Source organism: Uranotaenia lowii, chromosome 2 (assembly GCF_029784155.1).
Source record: "Uranotaenia lowii strain MFRU-FL chromosome 2, ASM2978415v1, whole genome shotgun sequence".
In the NCBI taxonomy this organism is placed as follows: domain Eukaryota; kingdom Metazoa; phylum Arthropoda; class Insecta; order Diptera; family Culicidae; genus Uranotaenia; species Uranotaenia lowii.
The window spans coordinates 208,174,281-208,197,906 of record NC_073692.1 but is presented as its reverse complement, the minus strand read 5'-3'; the positions used below and the strand labels follow the sequence as shown (position 1 = coordinate 208,197,906).

General features: G+C 41.9%; 3 protein-coding genes across 7 annotated transcripts in view; 2 read left to right on the top strand and 1 right to left on the bottom strand.

Annotated features, from left to right (window-relative positions):
- Nucleotides 1-872: 872 nt before the first annotated feature.
- Nucleotides 873-6,831, bottom strand: LOC129746661 (WASH complex subunit 2). Of its 2 annotated transcripts, XM_055740456.1 has the most exons (5): nucleotides 6,613-6,831; nucleotides 6,054-6,146; nucleotides 1,693-5,863; nucleotides 1,461-1,592; nucleotides 873-1,395 (listed from the first exon to the last, which is right to left on the bottom strand). In XM_055740456.1, the coding sequence occupies exons 1-4, from the start codon at nucleotides 6,628-6,630 to the stop codon at nucleotides 1,483-1,485; spliced, it is 4,392 nt and encodes a 1,463-aa protein (XP_055596431.1). In that variant the 5' UTR covers nucleotides 6,631-6,831; the 3' UTR covers nucleotides 873-1,395; nucleotides 1,461-1,482. The 2 variants fall into 2 exon arrangements, with proteins under 2 accessions (XP_055596431.1, XP_055596432.1); XM_055740457.1 differs by having other exon boundaries at nucleotides 873-1,592.
- A 2,706-nt stretch (nucleotides 6,832-9,537) lies between these two features.
- Nucleotides 9,538-23,626, top strand: part of LOC129749983 (brefeldin A-inhibited guanine nucleotide-exchange protein 1) — a 37,737-nt gene continuing 23,648 nt past the window's right edge. The window contains exons 1-2 of the mRNA XM_055745160.1: nucleotides 9,538-9,897; nucleotides 10,152-10,529. Coding sequence (XP_055601135.1) covers nucleotides 10,349-10,529 — 181 coding nt within the window. The 5' untranslated portion in view covers nucleotides 9,538-9,897; nucleotides 10,152-10,348. The remainder of the gene's footprint in view (nucleotides 9,898-10,151; nucleotides 10,530-23,626) is intronic.
- Nucleotides 10,570-18,095, top strand: LOC129749982 (uncharacterized). Of its 4 annotated transcripts, none has more exons than XR_008738239.1 (2): nucleotides 10,570-17,714; nucleotides 17,785-18,095. XR_008738239.1 is itself a non-coding variant. In XM_055745159.1 (2 exons), the coding sequence occupies exon 2, from the start codon at nucleotides 11,606-11,608 to the stop codon at nucleotides 17,552-17,554; it is 5,949 nt and encodes a 1,982-aa protein (XP_055601134.1). In that variant the 5' UTR covers nucleotides 10,570-11,141; nucleotides 11,212-11,605; the 3' UTR covers nucleotides 17,555-18,095. The 4 variants fall into 4 exon arrangements, 2 of the variants coding, with proteins under 2 accessions (XP_055601134.1, XP_055601133.1); XR_008738238.1 differs by having other exon boundaries at nucleotides 10,570-17,905; nucleotides 17,965-18,005; XM_055745159.1 differs by having other exon boundaries at nucleotides 10,570-11,141; nucleotides 11,212-18,095.

Sequence of the window (23,626 nt, the reverse complement as noted above, 5' to 3'; positions counted from 1 at the left end):
ATTCCTGAGGAGCATTTGAGAAGAATACGTTTCGGCCATATGAGTGGAACTATAAAGATAAGCTTGCTATTATGTAATGAAGCTCTTGAAATACGCCACATGCGTAAAAGTTAGTATTGGACTTTTCGTGTGGCTCCGTTTCCAGGGTCTCAAATTAAGCTGTGCAGCAAGGTGGATTCGTTTCAGATCATTGTCATGGAGCGTAAGGGCGTGTTCCTGGCCCATTTGCCGTAAAATCCTGAATGGGACCAAAATCAGAGGTCCCACGGGCGCGAGGCATGGATATTGCTGGAGGAGGACTTGCGTACCCTCGGAGTATTCGAGCGACGAGTATCAAGAACCATTTTTGGCGGCGTGCAGGAGAACGGAGTGTAGAGGCGAAGGATGAACCACGAGCTCGCGCGACCCTACGGCGAACCCGAAAGTATCCAGAAGGTGATGAAAGCTGGCCGGATACGCTGGGCAGGACATGTTGCGAGAATGCCGGACAACTGAACTGTCCTGCAAAACAGGTGTTCGCTACGAATCCGGTAGGAACGAGACGGACAGGGGCGCAACGAGCGAGGTGTTTAGACCAAGTGGAGCGTGATCTGGCGAATGTGGGATATCCGAGAAATTGGAGAATGCGGCCTTAACGACAAGAGCATCGCGAAACCCTATACAAGCAATATGCTCCTTATTAGTTGGGGAAATCTCAATCAACTAGTAGTGACTCAACGAGCTCGAGGATATCCATAGAGCCCAGTACTTTGCGCTAAAAACTCATTAAAATTCGAAATGAAACCAATTAGTGTGCAACGATGTACCTACCTTAGATTACATTAGTCCAATTTGGAAAGTGATACATCACATTCGACATCAATAGCACTTGATATGAGATTAGCAATATACATGTATTCATTTACTATTAATCTAGTGCGTATAAAAGATTTGTAACAACAACATTGTTCGATAATTGTAGGTATAGGTATCTATGTTATGCATAACTAAGTTCTCTAGTACAAAGTACCATATGTGCATACAAGATTATTCTGTTTTGAACAGTAGATACAAAACATATACAAGATCATTTCAAAGTGGAACTGAACTCACACGTTGCCTTGTCGTTTTATAGCGCTCTAACGTCTAACGTTGTTCGATCACATAATCACAAAACAGAAAGAATTCAGGTAATCGCTTCCCAGGAATATTATTCAGACAACCCCGCATAATGCACGTTAGTATTAAAGCAACTTGAATGGAATGATTCAAAAAGCAAATGGGAAATTGCAACAAATACAGCCGAATTTAGCTAAACATAACGGAAATCGAAATCTCAAGCAATCTTTTTTTGTTTTTTTTTTCAAAACACCTGCCCCAGGGAATAATTTTGACTAGATTTTCCATCGTTGTTTTCTAAAATTTTTCAACGTATAAGCTATGAAACACGAATAAAAAAAAACCTCATGAAAAATGCTTACCTTCATAATGGTGTTACGTATTTCACGACCCACCAAGTAACTTAGTCAACGGGTCATCTGCCACTGGTTTTGAATGATACGATACAGTCTCATTGGTTGGTTTATTCGATGACGGCGGTTTCGGTATCGATTCTAAAGAATAAATAAAACAAAAAGTCGTGTGAAATTAAATTTTTGCAAATTCTATATGTTTTGAAATTAGCAGTAGAAGTTATGAGAGCTTCCTACTTACTTGCTATAGCTCCGCTAAACAAATCATCGTCATCGTCATCGTCCTCAAAAATACTTTTAGATTCAATTGCTGGTTTTGATTTTGCCTTGTTAGTGTGAGCACGATTAAGCCCGGTTGAGGCAACTGGCTTTTTGGTTTGCTTCTTCGATCCTCCAAAAAGATCATCGCCATCACTTTCATCATCGGAACCGAACAAGCTTTTCGTTTGCTGATGATTAGTTGCCTGAATCTTATCACTGATTGCTGTTGGCATTTTCGTTGCGGCATTCACTTTACTACTTGCCGATGAGAAATCACGGGATTTCGATTTTGAGGAAAATAGATCATCGTCTTCCGAATCTTCAAAAATTGAAACACTGGTTGGTGCGTGACTCACAGAACTCGATACTGGAGGTTGTAAATTTGATGGTTTAACCGCTTTATCAGTGATACGATTTACTAGGCGACGTGTTGTCTTACTACCGAAAAGATCGTCATCGGAATCTTCGTCACTAAACAATTTGGTATTATTTTGAGAAATAAGGGAGTTGATAGGAAGCTTCATTGAATCCGAGCTGGATGATTTAGTTTCAGCCCTAAGGGTCTTTGGTAAAATTGAGTTTGATATATCGGTTTTACTGTTGAGATTGTCATCATTATTCGCATATTCCGAAAGTTTCGGCTGGGACAACTTTTGAGTGAGATCGCTAGATAAAAGCTGTTCAACAGTAAGGTGGGCAGCAGTAATTTCAACGTGCTGTGCTTTAAACTCTGACCCTACGACAACACGAACTTCTTTGTTTGGTTCTACTGTTGCGGGTTCTGATGAAGAAGCAGATGTGGTGGCCGAAATTTCTGGACTATCGGGCAAACTATTTTCATAAACTGCCCTGCGATGCTGCCGAGAAGATGGTTTGCGCTTAACTTGAATTTTGGCGCGAGTTTTATTGGGCCCCACCAGGCGGTTGCTTTCGCTTTCTGACCGACTAATAACGCTGGCTACTGGAGTCGATGCTGAATTTGTATTCGCAGATTCCTCTTTCTCTTCAGGTTGCACAGTAACTGATTGAGGAGGCCTTTTAGCACCAGGTAACAGAGCATTGACATTTATGTTGACCCTTGCACTCAATCGATGAATCCTTGATTTTTCGGCATTTGCTTCTAATGCAGATAATTTATCAGGACTAGACAACGATTTAGATTCCTTATTTTGGATTTGATTTACTTTTACTTTGTCAACTTCATCAATGTCAGCCAATCTAGTTGCGCTAGTATCGTCAGGAGGAGGCCCATCATCGTCCATGAAAAGGTATTTACTGAGATTGGAATTCCCACCTACAGTTGGGCCTGTAGAATTTTCACCTGAAGGCAAGGGCTTACTCTCGAAAATTGCTTCATCGTCAGCATAAACTGGCAGACTAGAACTGGGAAAATCACAAAAATCGTCATCCGGTGGCGGTAAATCACTAAATAACCCGATCGGACTAAAGTTTAAGGCACTTTTGTTGGATTCTGGCAACATTTCTCCCTTGATAGGAGTTGCGATCGCAATTTGAGGGTCATTATGTTCAATTTGATCAGGAATCAAAGTTTTATTTGCTGAGTTCGAGAGTCGGTTGACATTTTCATCTTTACTACTGTTCAAGGATTTTTCTGGAGAAGCTTCAACTGGATTACTGGTGACTTCATTTGTTGTTAAGAAATATTCAATATCATTTGAAACATGAGGGTAGTTATCTTCCGGTGGGGTTTCTTCCCATGAATCCAACTCCGGAGGCTCATCAGGAATTTCAGGCTTTATTTTAGGTTTATTATTTTGATCGTTACTCACACTTCTTTCATCTTTCGCAGTTTCTATAACTTTTTGTTCTAATGTGTACGTATCACTGGCTTTATCGGCATCCAAAGTTCTTGGTGGTGGTTGAGGTGTTTCTTTGATCACTTCAGAAGGCGGTTTAGTTTCGTTCAAGAAGTCTTCACCCTCGTCCGAATCTGAATCGAAAATTGATTTCTTCTTCAAAATCTCCGCACGAATACTGGATTGATCTGTTACAGGTTTCTGAACTTCTTCAGTGCATTCCTTATTTCGCGCAGGTTGTTCCGAAACTTTTGTTCCTGATGGAGCTGTTGCAGTTTCTATAAGTTTTTGTTCTAATACGTGCGTGTCACTCGCTTTATCTGCATTCAAAGTTTTCGGTGGTTCTTGAGATGTTTCTTTTGCCGCTCCCAAGGGTGGTTTAGTTTCGCTCAAGAAATCTTCACCCTCTTCGGAATCTGAATCAAAAATTGATTTCTTTTTTAGAATCTCTGCGCGAATACTGGAACGTTCTTCTACAGGTTTCTGAACTTCTTCAGTGAATTCGTTATTTTGCGCAAATTGTTCCGAAACTTTTATTTCTGAAGGAGTTACAGCAGGTGCTAATACATTAGCGAGTTCAGGAAGATTTGGTTTCGGTATCTCAAGCACATCATCCAAGTCGTCGCCGAAAAGATTGACTTTTCGTCTGCTTGATTCTATCGGATTTCCTTTTTTGTTGAATACATTCGAGAAAATATCATCATGGTTATCATCAGCTTCGTTGAAAAGATTGACAGCATTTCTTGGTTCTTGTTTCACAATACCTGTTTTTGGTGGAACTGCTTCTCTAGTTGGCTTTGGTGAGAGTATGTCTTCATCATCACCTTCATCGTCGAAGAGATTCACTTTTCTAGGCGGAGACGCAACAATTGGTTCGATTTCTTTTGGCACATCTGGCTTTTTCTCTTCCTTTTTAGGCCCACTAGTTGAAACCGGAAGCACCAGTTTAGCACCGGGAATTTTACGCACAGTTGTAGATTTTGGTTTGAATATTTCATCAAAATCATCAATCGGGGCTTCATCGTCGAAAAGATTGGTTATTCTTTGAATAGTTGTTCGTTTCGATTCTTCTGCGCCATTAATCGATCTTTGTACCGGAACGAAGATGTCTTCGTCGTCTGCCAGAATTTCATTCGTGTTATTATTCTTTTCAAAGGAAATAGTCGCTGATGGTGGAATTTTTTTACTGCTTTCGTCAAACATATTGGAGCCTTTGTTAACACCAGTGGGTGGCAAATCAGGAGGTTCATTCTGATAAACCGAGGTTGCTTTAGAAGGATTGTTGTTGAACATATTTTCTTCATCATCGCTGTCAATGAATAAATTAACTGGAGGTTTCCTTGTTTGGGTCACTTGACTATCAATCGTTGTAGGATCACAACTGTTCGTTGGAGGTGGTTCGTCAGAAAAAAGATTGATTGTTCTACGTTCTGGTTGATTCCCTCTGAAATAAGAAGAGTTCTGTTTGTCCGCCACCGGAGCGACAGTTGGCCTGTGAATCGGAGTCGATTCGTCTTCATCTGACTCTTCGAACAAATTTGGAACCCTTGACCGAGATGATATACTTGTCGTGTCATCGGGCGGCCGATCTGGGAACAACACCGGTGGTTTGAACGATGGACCTGGCAAGACAGCAACTTTCTGCTGTCCGATCATTCCACGCATAGACGCAGGCCGAATAGAACTTGAAGTAGAATGTATCGACAAAGTGTCCTCGGAAATACTTGGATCCATGGAAGGCGCTCTTCTCCGGGGGTCCGAATGAATTCCCCAAACCGATCCTTCAGATTCCGAAGGAGTATTATTACTTTCTGCTCGTGACGGTAACATTCCATCACTATCGCTGGAATCAGAATACTGATCTTTTGTTTCCGTCTCCGATTCTTCTTCGGAATCTATTAACCCCACGTGCCAGTTGTCGCGCCATTCTGCCGATCCTATCAGGTGAGGCAGCGGACGATGTATGTAAGGATATTTCTGAATAGCCCTTAAAACAGTATTCCTAGCAGCAGCTTCCTCTTCGTCATCACTTTCGCTATCGCTGTCCAGTTCAACAGTCACTTTCTCGAAGCATCTGTACATGACGTTTACCGAACGCTCAACAGCCATCTGAAATATTTCCGCATGTGGCAGCTTTTCTCCGGGTTCTTCGATTTCTTCCCGAACTGAGTAGAAGCTTTCATCGTCGTCTTCGACACGGTTTTCCACAAATTTCGATTGCTGAATACCGTTGAAGTTATTAGAAGCATTGGCGAAACGGATGTGACTTTCCTCGCCCTGCATCAACATTCGGTTCATATTTTCCTGTGTTTGTTTGCATTTTTCCTCTAAATTCTAGCCATAAAAAATAAATAAAAAAGATTAGGAACAGAAAACAAATTAAAGCAAGTTTAAAGCTGTAAGTTGTCAGTATTGGATTTTTTTTACATTTTTATATTCCTGATATTACAAGTCCTATATGAGTCGAGTGTAATGTAAATTGTAGTTCAAATCCTGATCGGATGAAAACGACTTCTTCACTTACCTTGGAAATTTTTACCATGTACTGCAATAATTGACCATCAGATTCCAACGACCAATTGGGAATACGCTTCCGAAGTTCCTCCGGAGTTATATCCTGCAGGGTTAGAGTGTTTGTTTGTATTGATGTCGATCTTTGAGTCATTAATACCTATATTATTTTGATTGGATAAACGCGGCTTAATTAAAATCAAGAAAACTAACATCCCATTCAATCCAAAATTGAACCTGCATCTTGCATTAGTACATTGCAATTGCTAAAGATTGAGATAGCCAGAATGAAACGATTAAAATTCATAACTATTGAATAGTCTTGTCAAACTCGACTGAGAAAAAAAACATTTTCAACAGATTAAGTTGGAGAACTTACGCGAATAAAGGATACAGGAGGAAACAATTGCTACCATTGTAAATCATTAAAGGAAGAAAAATCTTGATATTTATATGCGTAATCCATTTCGAAGCTGAATGCATCCTTATCAGTGCCAGCCAACCAAGGAAGGGAACCTTGCTGCTAAAGGCGTTGCACAACAAAGTTGATTTCGTTGCTATCAATAACTCACCATTTTTCCTGGATCCATCAGGCAGCCCAACGTACGGAGGAACGTCTTGCAAATGCAGAGTGTCGATCTAAATATCTATTGTAATGCCACTTAAACTAGTAATGAAACATTTCGCACTTTATTCGGGGCCAAAACGCAATCTGATTCACAACAAATTACGGGATTCGATTCGCTCTGATCACGAAATTTGATTTATTCGACTGATCGTTTTTAAAAAGGCGTATATCACCATTCAAACAATAACAGTTTTAATTATATTTCCGGGATTATTTGCTACTGTTTTTACTGTGATTTTGGGATGATATTTAAAAATTCCATGATTCCACATCCCTTATAAAATTTATACAGCTTAATCGATAAATCTGTCCATAACTCGCTTTGTTTACATTAACTTATACGACTTATTTAAAAATTATACCCGAATTTGACACAATATGTCATGCCTAGTGGTTTTCGAAGTTTATGTTTAAATAATGCATATACACTTTATAGAGGAAATAACTAGAATTTGATTAAAAATCAAACTTTTAATATAAGGCTTTTTAAAACCTTAAAAATGCTTATTTTTTTTTTTTTTTTTGTAAATCTTTATTTGAAACGGCTCATACCTTCAGGTTTTAAGGAGCCAAACTCGTTTTTTGTTTTTACAATATTTTGCTTAGCTTAACACTTTTATTTTAAAGAGAAAGAGGATAGGAAAGGGAAATATGAAAATAAAAAGTATTATAGACGAAGATCAATAGCTTTTAGAAAAAGATAGATTTCGAGCATGTAGTCCAAATCTAGCATAGCTAGTACATCTCTCACTGGGACGTTAGGTGGTTTTCCTCGGGCCCGAAGGGAGTCTATAAAATTCGTTCTGGCGACAAGATAGACCTCACACGACCAGACAATATGCTCGATGTCATGGTAACCTTGGCCGCAACTACACAAATTGCTGCCAACAATATTCAAACGATAGAGTACCGCGTCTAAGGAATAATGATTGGACATGAGACGGGAAAATACACGAATAAAATCCCTACTCAGATCCAATCTATTAAACCAGGGTTTGAGGCTTACCTTTGGGATAATCGAGTGGAGCCATCGACCCAACTCATCCTCGTCCCATTTGCGCTGCCAGTTGACAAGAGAGTTCCTTCGAACTAAGGAGTAAAATTCGTTGAAGACGATTTCACGGTGATATGTGTCGCCTTCCATCGCCCCCACCTTAGCCAGAGAGTCCGCCCTCTCATTACCCATTATCGAGCAATGTGAGGGGACCCAAACGAAGGTGATTGCAAAGCAACGTCTTGATAAAGTACTCAGCGTCTCCCGTATCTTCCCGAGGAAATACGGTGAGTGCTTTCCTGGTCTTATTGAACGGATTGCTTCAACAGAACTGAGGCTGTCCGTTATAATATAGTAGTGTCCTACTGGCCTTGAAACGACGCTGTCCAACGCCCAGTAAATGGCTCCTAATTCTGCGATGTATACCGAGCATGGTGGATGGAGGTTATGTGAGGCAGTAGCTATTTCGTTAAAAACTCCAAATCCCGTTGATTCCTCTATAAGCGACCCATCTGTAAAGTACATTTTGTCAGCATCGACGTGTCTATATTTAGCATCGAAAATTCTTGGAATCAGAAGTGGACGATGCGAATCAGGGATTCCACGAATTTCTTGCTGCATAGACAAATCAAACTGGACAGAAGAGTTGTCGTAGTCTGGGATGTAAACACGAGTTGGAGAATATGAAGAAGGATTAACCTGCATGGACATGAAGACATGGTATATAGACATAAATCTGGTTTGAAGATTTTGCTTATCTTCAAAATCAAAAACATAACGCCAAATAAAATTAAAACTTTTAAAACTTTTTCCCCAACTTCAGTATGCTGCTTATTTATAGTACACGCTCTTTTTTTTAACTCAAAATTAAGTATGACCGAGGTTCAAAACATAGTTCGATTCTATGAACATAAAGTTAACTACCCTTTTTCCTCCTTGCGATGGTTCAAAACGGAGATCGAACTGCGAACTCAAAATTGATCCCTTTTTTTTCCTTCGGTGAGGGAGCAAAGCTAAGTTCGACCTTATGAACTAAAAATTAAACTCTCTTTGTTCACTTTATAGAGGGAATAACTAGAATTTGATTAAAAATCAAACTTTTAATATTAGGCTTTCTTAAACCTAAAAAAGCTAATCTTCAAAATTAAAAATATAACGCCAAATAAAATTAAAACTTTGAAAACTTTTTCTCCAACTTCAGTATGCTGCTTATTTATAGTATTAGACAAGCTGAAACTCAAACGGTGAATCTTCAGTTTTATCACGTTTTATTCTTTAATTTTTTTTGTTTCGATTATAGTCGCTTTGCCATCTTTGTTGCATTCGTGACTTTATCAACATTCAAGTTGGCGGACAGTTATTGAAAAACTTATCCGGTACAACTGGTGTTCGAGACTTACTCTTGGACTCGAACTCGCGGATATCGGCTCAGGAAGCAACAGACTTGCCAACTGAGCATCACAACCCCTTTATTCTTTAATGATTATATTATATAAGGGATGAAATTCATGCTATCCGTTAAATGAAAGATTTTCATGCAGGTTGGTTTTTTTTTATTTTAAGTGTCAATTTCAGTGATATTTTGTGTTTTAGTGTTCAAACACTTAACTTACAATTAAAACAGTATGCTTTGTAAAGTTATAGAAATATGATATATGGAAATTGTATTCATCGAAAACCAGCCGTACCAGATATAATGATTTGTACTGATTTTTTCAAAAGCCATAACATATAGTGAAAAAATAGTTTTTTTTTATCATTTTGCCAAAATTCACATATGTTTTCTCAAAGTGCATTTACATTTTTCAAGCCCCCTGGGCTGTTGAACGTCCGTTAACGTCAAATTTGACATTTTTCTTTTACGTGACCAAATCGGAAACCCGTGGATAGAAGAGAGAAAATCTAAACGAAAATTAGTGATAATCATTTTCTATCTGATTGAAAATTGAAAATTTCGTCATATTCAGCCGTCGTGACACCGTTTTAAGAGACAGAACTACTTGGAAAAGCTGTATGGATTAAAATAGTCATAAAAGTTTTTGATGTGAACCGTTTGCTGGTGTGTTTTACAAGTTTTCTTTTTTCGTGAGCCCCACCTGCCATTCCCTTGCAGTATGGTGCAGGAAAGTGTAGCAGAGAAGTGAGAAGATATTCCGTACCTCCAAGTTCCACGGTACCCTTATCTATTTCCCCAGGAAGGCGGGTTGCTTCCAAACATAAGTGCTAGTCGATCGTGTGAGTTGGAATCTACGCATTGCACCCAGGGAAGGTCACAGTTGTCCCTGTGTCTAGAAGAGTGATTCATAAATGGGTTGTTGTTGATTGTGTGATGTGGCAAAAGTAACCGAAACCCGATAACTGATTCTTCGTTGGATATCTATATAGATGGAATCGGCTACAGTGCATTTTTCACGGGGGGATCAATGGCATAATAGCAATGCGGTCGGTGCGTTTACTGATTCTGTTTGATTTTCATTTTCGTTCATCAGTGTACGTGGCCACTAGGAGAGAACATGAAACAAACGATAGAAATTAACGAAAAGCAAACGGCCTCAGACCAAAAGTGAAGGTTTACGAGTCAGAAAGTAACCCAAAATTGATTCGAAGTGAGTGGAATTGACAGAAACAGAAGAAAAGTGGTGAAAGGACACTCGTCTCCCGTGGATTGGTTCCGGCCTTCTTGAACATGCCAACACCAGTCGCTAGTGGTATCATCAAATCTTCGATCGGCACCACAATCAACAGCAGCGGTAGCAGCAAAACGAAAGAAATGTTCATCGTACGGGCGTTGGAGAAAATCCTTAGCGACAAGGACATTAAACGGTCCCATCATTCGCAGCTCAAGCGGGCCTGCGATGCGGCTTTGGGTATGTCCTTTAGTTTATATAATGTTACCTTGCTCACCATCATTGATAAATATGCTCTATGTTCCAAATCTCCCCCTGCTCCAAATACTTCGTACTATCAGAATGAATGCAGGGAGCTCTTTTTTCTTTTTTGTCATCCGTTGATAGACCAATAAATACAAGATTCCTCATTGACACTCGTTCCATTATCGATTTTCCCTTTCGTCTACAAAGTGGAGCACACATCGGTCTATATTTACGTTATCATTTTTGTTGTTATTGTCTAGTGGGAAAACTTAAATGCTACTTTGGTGCACTGCTAGATCAACGTTCGTTCATTTTTAGTAGAAGAAAACCTTACTGTTGCTGCAAGGGCAACAGAGTCTCAAAATGAAGCAGTCACTGTGACAGGAGAACTGTCAAGTGCTAAACTGACAGATAGCAAAACCGGAACTAGTAAGGGTAGAATGTAGACAGAGGTGAACGATAGCAGGTTGCCACGAGTGGTTGGATTATTTTGTAAAAGTTAGTTGAAGTTGAAGTTTAGTTGAAGTTTAAGTTGGGATCTTGTGAAGATCAGCAGTAGATAAATAGCGGTACAAGCAGTCGTGAAAGTGATTTGATTTCCAATTGGTAGGCTTGGTTGCTTATAATTTCCTCATATAGACCTTTATAACCTAACTTTTCTAACCTCCATGTATAGGAAACGAGAAAGTTTGAAAACGTTTTCCATCAACTATAAAGTCGCTACGTCGTAACACTTTGTTACATGGCCTGTAGATAGGCCTTTCCTTCATCACCAGAAAAGCCAGATAGAGCATAGCGTAAATATTTGTTTATTATATATGCCTTTACAAGTATACTGAAGTTTTGTTTAACACAGGCATCTATCGAACCTAAGCTGTAAGATTGTTGGTATCGAACATAAGCCGCAGAAGGCCACTGAAATAGTGAGTTTGAGAACTTTGAGAAATAATGTTCAGAAATATTCATTATTATTATTATATTTTAGTTTTGGAGCACATCAATAAAGCTGTCAAAAATTCAGTTGTGTCTTTGGAAAAGTTTGTACCAACATTCTCCAAAATATTTCAACAATGCCCAGTAGCAGTGAAGACGACTTTAATACTACGGATTTAGAAAATTCCTTCAACTGCCGAGAATGCGACCGACCTGATTCCGCAGATAACATAGTTGCCTGCGATAAATGTTCCGAGTGGCTGCATTATTCATGTGCTGGTGTAGGTCCGGAAGTGAAAGATCAACCCTGGGTGTGCAAAAAGTGTTCTGATCCCCCGCCAGATGCTGCATCGGTACACACGTCAGCGTCTGCCAGGAAGGCTAAGCTCGAACTAGATCTCAAACGCCTAGAAGAAGAAAAACAACTAGAACATCAGTACATAGATAAACGATACAAGAAGCTGGAAGAGTCATTGCAGGAGAATGACGATGAACGTCGCAGTGTAAAATCTCGCCGGAGCGTTCTGCCGATTGAAAAACAGAAGCGAACCGCTGAATGGGTAAAAGTTCAATCAGTCCCAGAATTAGAAGGAGCAGTAGGAACAGGAAAACTCAATTCACCTCCACAGCAAAACCACCCGAGAGAAGAGGCCGGTGGCAGAAGGTTGTCATCAGACGCACTTAAGAACCTTCAGCAGCAATTACAAGATTGTCAAGGCGCCTCGCATCCTAGTTTGGCCCAGATGCATGCGCTTCAAGAGACGTTAAAAATGTGTCAACTCGAATTGAACCAAACGGAGGTTATCGTGCCGATTGGAGAACCTTGTCCACAGGAGTTCAATGTTGCACCTAAGTCGGCTCATCACTTGAAAACGTTATCCAAAGGAGCAATTCCGAAACAAAGCAAACCACGTAATAAGTCAGCTTCCCTCCCGCTGGCTACAATTCCAGAAGTTACGATGCAATCAACCGCACAGGAAACCAATTCCGGAGTGCGAAGGAAACCAAATAAAAATGTAGCAGTTAACTCGGATGCATTAGTAGGTAACGTACTTCTACAGCCGGATGACATTCTTGGCAGAAAGCTCACACAGCAGCAGTTGGCGGCCAGGCAGACGCTTGCCAGGGAGTTGCCGACATTTTTTGGAAGCCCTGCAGATTGGCCCGTTTTCATAAGCCATTATACATACACTTCGGAAGCGTGCGGATTTAGCAACGGAGAGAACATGATCCGGTTGCAGCGATGCCTCAAAGGAGCAGCTTGGGAAGCGGTTCGAAGTAGGCTGATTCTACCAGCATCAGTTCCCCATGTAATAGAAGCACTCAGGATGCGTTTTGGCAGACCAGAGCTTCTGATTGAGTCGTTAATAGAAAGTGTTAAAACCACTATATCACCAAAAGCTGACAAATTAGACACTCTTATCGAATTTGGCACCAAAGTGCAAGCACTTTGTGACCATATAGAGGCAGCCGATCTGGGTGAACATTTGTCCAACCCAACCCTTCTTAAAGATTTAGTTGTGAAACTTCCGGCTGAATACAAAATGAGATGGGCAAGCTACCGACGAAATTGTCAGATGATCAATCTTAGAACCTTCGGTACGTTTATGGACGAAATAGTAGCCGATGCATACAGCGTAACATCATTTGCGATGGAACGTCCCACGCGCTCGAAACAGGATAGAAGTCTTATTCATTCGGAGCCCGTCGATGGTGGTTTAGGTATCGATGGACGAAAAGCAGCTGATGAAATTTGTAACGTGACGAATAGAACTGTGTGTGCCGTATGCCAAGGTGAGGGACATCGATCACGGGACTGTTCAACCTTCCGATCATTAACGGTTGATGACAGGTGGAAGTGCATACAAAAACTGGACCTCTGCAAAACATGTTTGTATGACCATGGCCGCCGCACATGCCGAAATACGAACAGGTGTGGTACAAACGGATGTGAGCAGCGTCACCATCCTCTTCTCCATAATGTATTAAAACCTAGTTCGCCTTCTCACACTGAAAATTCTGTGATTCATAATATACATCAAGCGCCTTCCTGTTCTCTGTTGTTCCGCATAATTCCGGTGAAGCTATACAAAGAGGAAAGGTCTATCGATACCTACGCTTTCGTAGACGAAGGTTCTTCACTGACGATGTTGGACACTGAGTTAGCAACTAAGTTAGGATTGAGCGGACATGCCCGACCACTTTGTTTAAAATGGACAGGTAATTTTACTAGAACTGAAGCCGATTCTCAACGTGTGTCTTTTGAGATATCGGGGAAAAACAGTACCAAACGTTACCCATTAAGAAATGTTGGAACGATTCATGCATTGGATTTGCCGGAACAATCGTTACCGATCGATATGTTGAAACAACGCTTCAAGCACTTACGAAATTTACCAATCGAGGGTTACATCAACGCTAAGCCCCAGCTTCTGATTGGCGTCGATAACCTTAGAGTCGTTGTTCCATTGGTAGCAAGAGAAGGGAGCACAGGTTGCCCCACGGCAGTTCGAACACGTCTTGGCTGGTGCGTATATGGAGGTGGAAGTAACGCAACGTTAGCAACCAGTTTTCACATTTGTGATTGTCAGCACGATCAAAATTTGAACGAAACTTTGAAGGAGTATTTTTCCGCCGATGAAACGGGAACAAAGGCAGTTTGTCTTGAATCAAGTGAAGAAGATAAGCGAGCGATGGAACAGTTACAAAAAGCCACTGTGTTTATAGGAGACCGATTTGAATCCACATTGCTATGGAAATATGATCACATAGACCTACCAGATAGTTACCCTATGGCACTAGCCAGATTAAAGTGCCTGGAAAGGAAGTTGTCGAAGGATCCGTTACTGCAAGAAAACGTCAAGCGGCAAATTAAAGAGTACCAGGAGAAGGGCTACTGTCATCGAGCTACGAATGAGGAGCTAGAAGCAGCTGACCCGAGGCGTTCATGGTACCTTCCTCTAGGTACAGTGTCCAACCCCAAGAAACCAGGCAAGGTGCGCCTGGTCTGGGACGCTGCCGCAACTGTAGACGGGGTTTCATTAAATTCGGTTTTACTAAAAGGACCTGACCAGTTAACGGCTCTTCCGGTGGTACTTTTCCGATTCCGCCAGTTCCCGGTAGCGGTATGTGCGGACATAAAGGAAATGTACCATCAAATACGTATACGCAAAGAAGACCGGAATTCTCAAAGATTTTTGTGGCGCAGTGATCCCGAAAAAAAGCCCGAAATATTTTTTATGGATGTGGCAACCTTCGGGTCAAGCTGTTCTCCGGCGACAGCGCAATTCGTGAAGAATAGTAACGCAAAACGGTTCACTGAGAAGTATCCGGCTGCAGTCGAGAATATCCTCAACGCCCACTACGTAGACGATTATGTCATCAGCTTTAAAACTCCTCAAGAAGCCAAACTGGTGTCGGAACAGGTGAGAACTATACATAAGAGTGGCGGGTTCGAGCTCCGGAATTTCTGCTCCAATAACACTGAAGTGCTTCAACACCTCGGAGAACAGCAACTGGAAAATGTAAAGGAGTTTAATTCAAAAACAAAACTGGCTCCTGAGAACGTTCTGGGGATACAATGGGAAACGGTATCAGATGAGTTAAGGTTCTCAACGAAAATGCGTGAGGATATCGAACAAGTGATAAAAACCGGACGAAGACCGACTAAAAGAGAAATTTTACGATGTGTTATGTCCATGTTCGATCCTCTGGGACTTCTTGCACCATACTTAATTTTCGGAAAAATTCTCATCCAAGAAGTTTGGCGGAAGGGTCATGGATGGGATGATCCGATTGATGATGAAACTTTTGAGCTGTGGCGCAGGTGGATTGAGATGATCCAGCATATTCACGATGTCAGAATACCAAGATGCTATTTTTCGAGAGCCGTTGATGAAGTCGAAATTCACACGTTTGTTGATGCCAGCGAAGCTGCTTATTCATGTGTCAGCTATGTCCGATGCATGGATCCGTTAGGCGCAGTGGAAGTTGCGTTGGTTGGAGCCAAAACAAAAGTAGCCCCTCTGAAGCCATGGTCCATACCCCGACTTGAGCTTCAAGGATGTGTGTTAGGTTCCAGATTTACTCGATTCCTCGAAGAAGGTCATTCACTACGCTTCACAAAACGAGTCATGTGGTCCGACTCTAGTACGGCCCTAAGCTGGATAAACTCAGATCCTCGTAAACTTCATCGATTCGTTGCTTTCCGTATAACCGAAATATTAGAGTTGACAACACGTAGCGAGTGGAGATGGGTCCCGACCAAACAAAATCCAGCTGATGAAGCAACCAAGTGGGGCGTTGGACCTCACTTTAATGATAAAAGCATCTGGTACAGTGGACCAGATTTCCTTTCGTATTCCGAAGATCAATGGCCTGCCAGGAAAACGGCATCGCCCGCGACCGAAGAGCTTCGTCCTTGTTACGCACATACTGAAATTTTCCTCCCAGAACCGCAACTAGAACCCGAAAGGTTTTCGAACTGGAACCGTCTTCTCAGGACCACAGCATACTTACATCGTCTCTTGTCTAAGAAAATTCACCCAAATGAAAACCGCCCTTTAGAAATTCTCAAGCAAAACGAATTGCAGTCGGCGGAAAGAACGTTGTTCAAACAAGCACAGTGGCAAATTTATCCAGATGAAATGATTATCCTGTCCAAGTGTAATCTAGACGGAAAAAACCAGCAATTAGTCGATCGTTCCAGTAGCATCTATCATCTGTTTCCGGTTCTAGATGAACACGGAGTTCTAAGGGTGGATGGAAGAATCCGAAATGCTCCTAAAGTCGAACTGGATTGTAAGTATCCTATTATCCTTCCAAAAAACCATCATGTGACCTATCTACTCGTCGATGACTACCATAAAAGATTTCATCACGGGAATAACGAAACCATTGTAAATGAGATCAGACAACGTTTTCACATTCCTTCTATCCGTGGGTTCGTCAAGGATGTGGTAAAGAAATGTCAGTACTGTAAAGTGAGCAAGGCACGCCCTGTAGTTCCGAGAATGGGACCTCTTCCGTTGGCTCGATTGTCTGCCGGTGTTCGACCATTCGCTTACGTTGGTGTGGACTATTTTGGGCCCTTGCAAGTAAAGGTAGGAAGAGCAACCGTCAAAAGATGGGTGGCACTGTTCACCTGTCTAACTATCAGGGCCGTACATCTCGAGGTGATCTACAGCTTAACTACCGAAGCCTGCATCATGGGAATTCGTCGATTCATTGGTCGTCGGGGTTCCCCTGTTGAATTCCATAGTGACAATGGTACAAACTTTCAAGGCGCTGAAAGATTGTTGCGCGAGCAAATCAACATGGGACTCGAGTTTACGTTCACCAATACGAACACCAAATGGTTATTCATTCCTCCTGGAGCCCCCCATATGGGCGGTTCCTGGGAGAGAATGGTCAGGTCCATCAAGGTGGCAATATCAGATGCATACAACGAAAATTTGGATGACGAACGTCTTCTTACATTGCTTATTGAAGCCGAATCAATAGTCAACTGTCGGCCGCTGACCTATCTGCCCTTGGATTCAGCTGAGCAGGAAGCCCTTACGCCGAACCACCTATTGTTAGGCAACTCAACAGGCGTTCATCAACCGGAACAGCATGCAGTGTGTAACCGTAAGCTGTTAAGTCGATCCTGGGATACACTTCAAAAACAGATTGGTTCATTTTGGAAGAGGTGGACCTTAGAATATCTTCCGACTCTAACAAAAAGAACGAAGTGGTTCGGAGAGACGAAAAACATCGAAAAAGGAGAACTAGTTATCATTGTAGAAGGTTCACGACGTAACAATTGGGCCAGAGGTCGAGTTCTAGAAGTGGTTTCCTCACCAGACGGACGAGTTCGGCAGGCGATAGTGCAGCTAGCGTCAGGTACTATATGTCGTCGCCCAGTATCCCGATTGGCAGTACTAGAAGTTCAGGACGGAAGTGGAACCGGATTCGGATTCCACCGGGGGGAGGATGTTGCTGCAAGGGCAACAGAGTCTCAAAATGAAGCAGTCACTGTGACAGGAGAACTGTCAAGTGCTAAACTGACAGATAGCAAAACCGGAACTAGTAAGGGTAGAATGTAGACAGAGGTGAACGATAGCAGGTTGCCACGAGTGGTTGGATTATTTTGTAAAAGTTAGTTGAAGTTGAAGTTTAGTTGAAGTTTAAGTTGGGATCTTGTGAAGATCAGCAGTAGATAAATAGCGGTACAAGCAGTCGTGAAAGTGATTTGATTTCCAATTGGTAGGCTTGGTTGCTTATAATTTCCTCATATAGACCTTTATAACCTAACTTTTCTAACCTCCATGTATAGGAAACGAGAAAGTTTGAAAACGTTTTCCATCAACTATAAAGTCGCTACGTCGTAACACTTTGTTACATGGCCTGTAGATAGGCCTTTCCTTCATCACCAGAAAAGCCAGATAGAGCATAGCGTAAATATTTGTTTATTATATATGCCTTTACAAGTATACTGAAGTTTTGTTTAACACAGGCATCTATCGAACCTAAGCTGTAAGATTGTTGGTATCGAACATAAGCCGCAGAAGGCCACTGAAATAGTGAGTTTGAGAACTTTGAGAAATAATGTTCAGAAATATTCATTATTATTATTATATTTTAGTTTTGGAGCACATCAATAAAGCTGTCAAAAATTCAGTTGTGTCTTTGGAAAAGTTTGTACCAACACTTACCTATGAGTAGAAGTTATGTGTTGGGTGGCATGTGGAGATCATACGCAGTGGCTGACTTCCATCATAGCTTTGGAGTGGTTATATCAATTCAGTTTCTAAATAACCATTCAGAAAGTTTGGAAAACCTCTAGAACTCGTTTTTTTGAGCTACCTTTCGCGTATCAAATAGAGGCTAATCGACGCCAAATTCTAATCGACGCCGAATTCTAATCTGGTTTTAATAAAATCGCATGAATAAATTATCCTGAATCTTATTTATTTTTGAAAATCGGGTAAAAAATTGCGTAGTTATCCGCCGTTGAAATTTGATACATACAGATGGCGTAAGTAAAAAATGAACCTCTACTTTACCCTCGTATGTAATGGTTTAACTTATTGTAAAAAATGGATTAAAATGCAAGATACGCCGCATGTTTTTTTCGATCGTTTCTTTACTGTCCTTGAAATTTGAAGCTTATGCCAGTATACATTTTGGTGGGTTTTTTCTGAAGTTTCGTATGATTTATGACAATGCAAAGAAAAATCGAATTGGGCTGAAAGTTTTTCGAAATGTGCAAAATAATTTTTACTTGTAAACTTTAATTCAAATAAAACATAAAACTAAAAGTTGAAAATTTCCAAATCTACACTCAATCGAAAAGGAACGTTTAATTTACCTGTATTTTCACGTAGCCACTCGTTACGTAAATTTTTGCTTGGTTGAGGAGTTAATAAAATCACTTGATCTTTACGTGAAATTCACATAAGGTACACCGGGGTAAGTGGGGACGCGGGGTAATGGGGACGATGGCTTTTAAAACAATACTGTGAAATATTTTTTCAAACTTTTAATGCAGAATGCTAAATTTACTTGTAATCTCTCCAATAACTGTGAAAAAGATACGATTCCGACAGTAACGGATGTTTACAGCGACTTTTTGGGATTTTTCTATTTTCAACTACGATGTCGAGTTGATGTGCATCTTTTTCAATTGTAAATTTCTCGTTAACTATAGCTGGCTCTTGACGAAAAACTTTATACATTAAAACAATCCTTCAATTCGAAACATTCAGTTAAGAAAATAAACGACGGTTAAAAATGAAGAAAAAAGAGTTCATTTACAGAAATCTAAAATTTTGTCTCTAAACCCTACCTGGGGTAAGTGGGCACGGCTTTATACATATTGGATGTTTACACATTTTTCAATTTTCTCTCCTTCATCCAATACAATTTAGCTTTTTTTAGCACTCGGATCATGAAAAGTTGGGAAAAGTACTTGTTTGTTCTGGAATAAATTCGATAAAATCCGATCTTGTGTATTGCAACATAAATTACACACAATAATCATTGAAAGATGCTTTACTAATAGTACCATGATTTTTTTTTTAAATTTCTGACAGTTCGAGCAATAAAGTAATGTATTCAATCAACAAAACACAAATTTGTTGAAAAATTTCCTGAGAAATCAAAGGAAAAATGTATTGTCCCCACTTACCCCATAAGGGGGGGGGGGGGGGGGGGGCTAAGTAAGGGTCAGTAAGTAAGGATGACACCAGCAGTCCGTAACAATTTACGTGATAACTTTTTTCGCTTTGCGTCTAAAGGGTGATACTGTCAAAATTTGGTCAAGGGAAAACTCGTGTAAATCGGTGAAATCGTTTATTTAAAAAATCAATTTAAATTTCTTTTTCAAGTTTAATTAGTATTAAATTCAGGAAAAATATTCATTTAGGCTTCCGCTTTTCCAAATCCGAATTGCCGGGCCTTACGCTTAACCCCTTCCATCAGATTTTGTACAGCCACCTTGTCCACCTTCTTCGCCGCAGAAAGCCAGTTTGCCTTGAACTGCTGCTCGTCCTTAGCAGTTTTGTTGGTCTTTTTTAGGTTCCGCTTGACAATAGCCCAGAATTCCTCAATTGGGCGGACCTCCGGCGTGTTGGGAGGGTTCTTGTCCTTGAGAACCACCTGCACGTTGTTGGCGGCGTACCACTCCATGACCTTTTTACCGTAATGGCAAGATGCCAAATCCGGCCAAAACAGTACGGAACAACCGTGTTTCTTCAGGAAAGACAGCAGACGTTTATTCAAACCTCTTTCACGTAAATTTCTTGGTTGACAGTCCCGGAAGCTATGAAAATGCTGCTTTTCAAGCCACAGGTACAGATGGCTTGCCAAACCAGATATTGCTTCGCGAACTTTGACAGTTTCTCATGTGCTTGAAAATATCTGCTACCTTTCCCCTTCCTTTTGCCGTATAAAACTCCTGTCCCTTGAGCTGCTTGTAGTCGGCTTTGACATAGGTTTCGTCGTCCATTACCACGCAGTCAAACTTCGTCAGCATCGTCGTGTAAGCCTCCGGGATCGAACTTTGGCCGTCGTATTTTGTATATCATCGCGATTTGGAGTCACTACCTTCTTGTAAGTCGATAGTCCGGCTCGTTTTATGGCTCGATGCACGGTTGTAGACGATACACCCAGCTTATTTGCGACATCTCGGAGAGAGAGGTTAGGGTTTCGCTTGAAATTACCGGCAACTCTCTTTGTCGTCTCAGCGGCTTCCGGTTTTCGATTTTCCCCCGATCCAGACTACCTGACTGTCGACAAACGTTCCCCAAACACTTAAATTACATTTGTAACGTTTGATTTGGCGACTTTTAGCTTTGCGTGCGAGTAGCTCGGGTTTTTCGCGAAGCGCGAGCAAAATTTTGATACGCTGCTCTTCTTCCTTGGACGGCATTTTGACAACTGAAGAGTGAATTCCAAAATCAAAATAGGAGCAACATTCTACACACACACACACACACACACACACACACACACACACACACACACACACACACACACACACACACACACACACGCCGATACCGAAATATCTCTACAAATTAGTGGAAAGCTATTTCCAGAACCGCAAGCTTCTATACATGACGAGCGAAGGATTTCAGGAAATGGATGTTACAGCTGGAGTACCGTAAGGGTCGATACTGGGCCCGGTTCTGTGGAATATTACGTATGATGAGGTGCTGACATTGAGCCTGCCAGAGGGAGTAAAGTTGGTTGGTTTCGCGGACGATGTCGTGCTACTAGCGACGGGTTACTCTACAGAAATCGTCCAGCTAAAGGCTTCAGAGGCTGTAGATGCGGTAGAGAGCTGGATGCACTCCAAAAGTTTGCAGTTGGCTCACCACAAAACCGAGATGGTCTCGGTTATCAAACCTGATTTCACCGCAAACAGGCAGGATTACAGTTGGATCATGCACTATCGAATCAAAGCGTGAGCTTAAATATTTGGGTGTGATGATTGACGACCGGCTCAGCTTTAAAAACCACGTTGAGGATGTGTGCAAGAAGGCGGCAACAGCAACGGCCGCACTCACGAGGATAATGGCGAACAACTCGGGGATCCGAAGTAGTCAGCGAAGGATAATTTCGAGTGTAGTTTCGTCAATCCTTCGATATGGAGGGGCGGCCTGGAAATCTGGTCTTAACATCCAGTGTAACCAGCAGAAGCTGAACAGTGTACAGAGGCGAATGAATTTGCGGGTCATCAGTGCATACCGCACCGTTTCGTCGGAGGCTGCATGCGTTGTAGCGGGAGTCATGCCCATCTCGGTATTGTTGGTGGAGGACTCATATTGCTACGAAAATAGAGGCATGCAAAACGTGAGAACACGAGCCAGAGATAGCTCCATGGCTAACTGGCAGCAGCTGTGGGACAGCTCGGAAAAAGGGAGGTGGACCCATCGTTTGATCCCAAACATCAAAGAGTGGATGGAGAGAAAGCATGGCGAAGTGGATTTCTACATGACGCAATTCCTGACTGGTCATGGATGCTTCATGAAGTATCACCACAGGTTCGGACATGCGGCCTCGCCGGTCTGCCTAACATGCGGTGACGTGGACGAGACACCCGAACACGTGGTATTCTATTGTCCAAGATTTCAAGAGGAACGTGCCAACATATTCGCCGCCTGCGGACCAGAAACAACAGCGGACAACATGTTGCAGAAGATGTGTGATGACATCAACACATGGCAGGCAGTCAGTGATGGGCTCGCCCGGATAATGACTGCTTTGCAAAAGAGTTGGAGACTGACGCAAATTGCGATTGACGTAGGATAACGTAGGTTAACTTTACTAAGCTTAAAGAGTTCGAAACTATGAAATGAACTACGCAAAACAATCAGCGTAGCGGATGGGACGTGAAGATGATGTTGGGCGGTCAGGATGATATTTAATTAAAATGTGAACTTCTTGGCGAGTGTTGCGAAAGTAGCGCTATGCGTGAATTAGACACCCCTACCGAAGTATTGCCTTAGGGCAGGTACCGGTTTGGGAAATAGTCTGACGCCCCAGGTGGAGTTAAGGGCATATGTATATACGGATGAGTATATAACGAGTTGACCCATTGTTCCCATGTAGACACGGCACTCGACGTGCATTGGGAACAATTCGTAAAATTCCTTCTTCGAATTTACCACCTGGGTAACCAAAAAAAAAAAAAAAAAAAAAAAAAAAAAAAAAAAAAAAAAAAAAAAAAAAAAAAAAAAAAAAAAAAAAAAACCGATCGACCGTAACGAGTTATGGAAAATCATGGACGAGAACGGCTTTTCCGGGAAGCTGATCAGACTGATCAAGGCGACGGTGGATGGAACGCAGTGCTGTGTGCGGATCTCGGGTGAATTGTCGAGTTCATTCGAATCGCGCAGGGGGCTTCGACAAGGTGATGGTCTATCCTGCATGATGTTCAACGTGGCGCTAGAGGGTGTTATTCGACGAGCGGTGGGCGAAATGCGGGACACGATTTTCAACAGATCCAGTCAACTTATCTGCTTTGCAGATGACATTGATATAGTCGGCAGATCATCTGCGGCGGTGGAGGAGATCTACCGCAAACTGAAACGCGAAGCAGGAAGGATTCTGTTGATGATTAATACGTCCAAGACGAAATACATGCTGGCTTGCGGATCCGAGACCGACCGAACCCGCTTGTCCAGCAATAACAAGGTCACGATCGACGGCGACGAGCTGGAGATAGTCGAAGACTTTGTCTATCTTGGCTCACTGGTGACCGCAGACAATGACACCAGCCGTGAGATCCGAAGGCGAATTATCAGCGGAAGTCGTGCCTACTATTGACTCCACAAGCAACTGCGGTCGAGAAGACTTAGCCCTCGCACGAAGTGTAACCTGTATATGACGCTCATTAGACCGGTTGTTCTCTACGGGCACGAGACATGGATATTGCTCGAGGAGGACCTGCGTACACTCGGAGTATTCGAGCGACGAGTGTTAAGAACCATCTTTGGCGGCGTACAGGAGAACGGAGTGTGGAGGCGAAGGATGAACCACGAGCTCGCGCGACTCTACGGCGAACCCAGTACGCTGGGCGGGACATGTTGCGAGAATGCCGGACGACTGTCCCGCAAAACAGGTGTTCGCCACGAATCCGGTAGGAACAAGACGAGCGGGGGCGCAACGAG

What these genes read in the sequence shown, in the direction of transcription:
- LOC129749982 (XM_055745159.1), top strand. Translation starts at nt 11,606, where the DNA reads ATGCCCAGTAGCAGTGAAGACGACTTTAATACTACGGATTTAGAAAAT.
- LOC129746661 (XM_055740457.1), bottom strand. An exon ending in ACATGGTAAAAATTTCCAAG is followed by an intron (nt 5,864 to 6,053) that starts GTAAGTGAAGAA and finishes TTTTATGGCTAG; the next exon opens with AATTTAGAGGAAAAATGCAA. An exon ending in GTTTAGCGGAGCTATAGCAA is followed by an intron (nt 1,593 to 1,692) that starts GTAAGTAGGAAG and finishes TTTATTCTTTAG; the next exon opens with AATCGATACCGAAACCGCCG.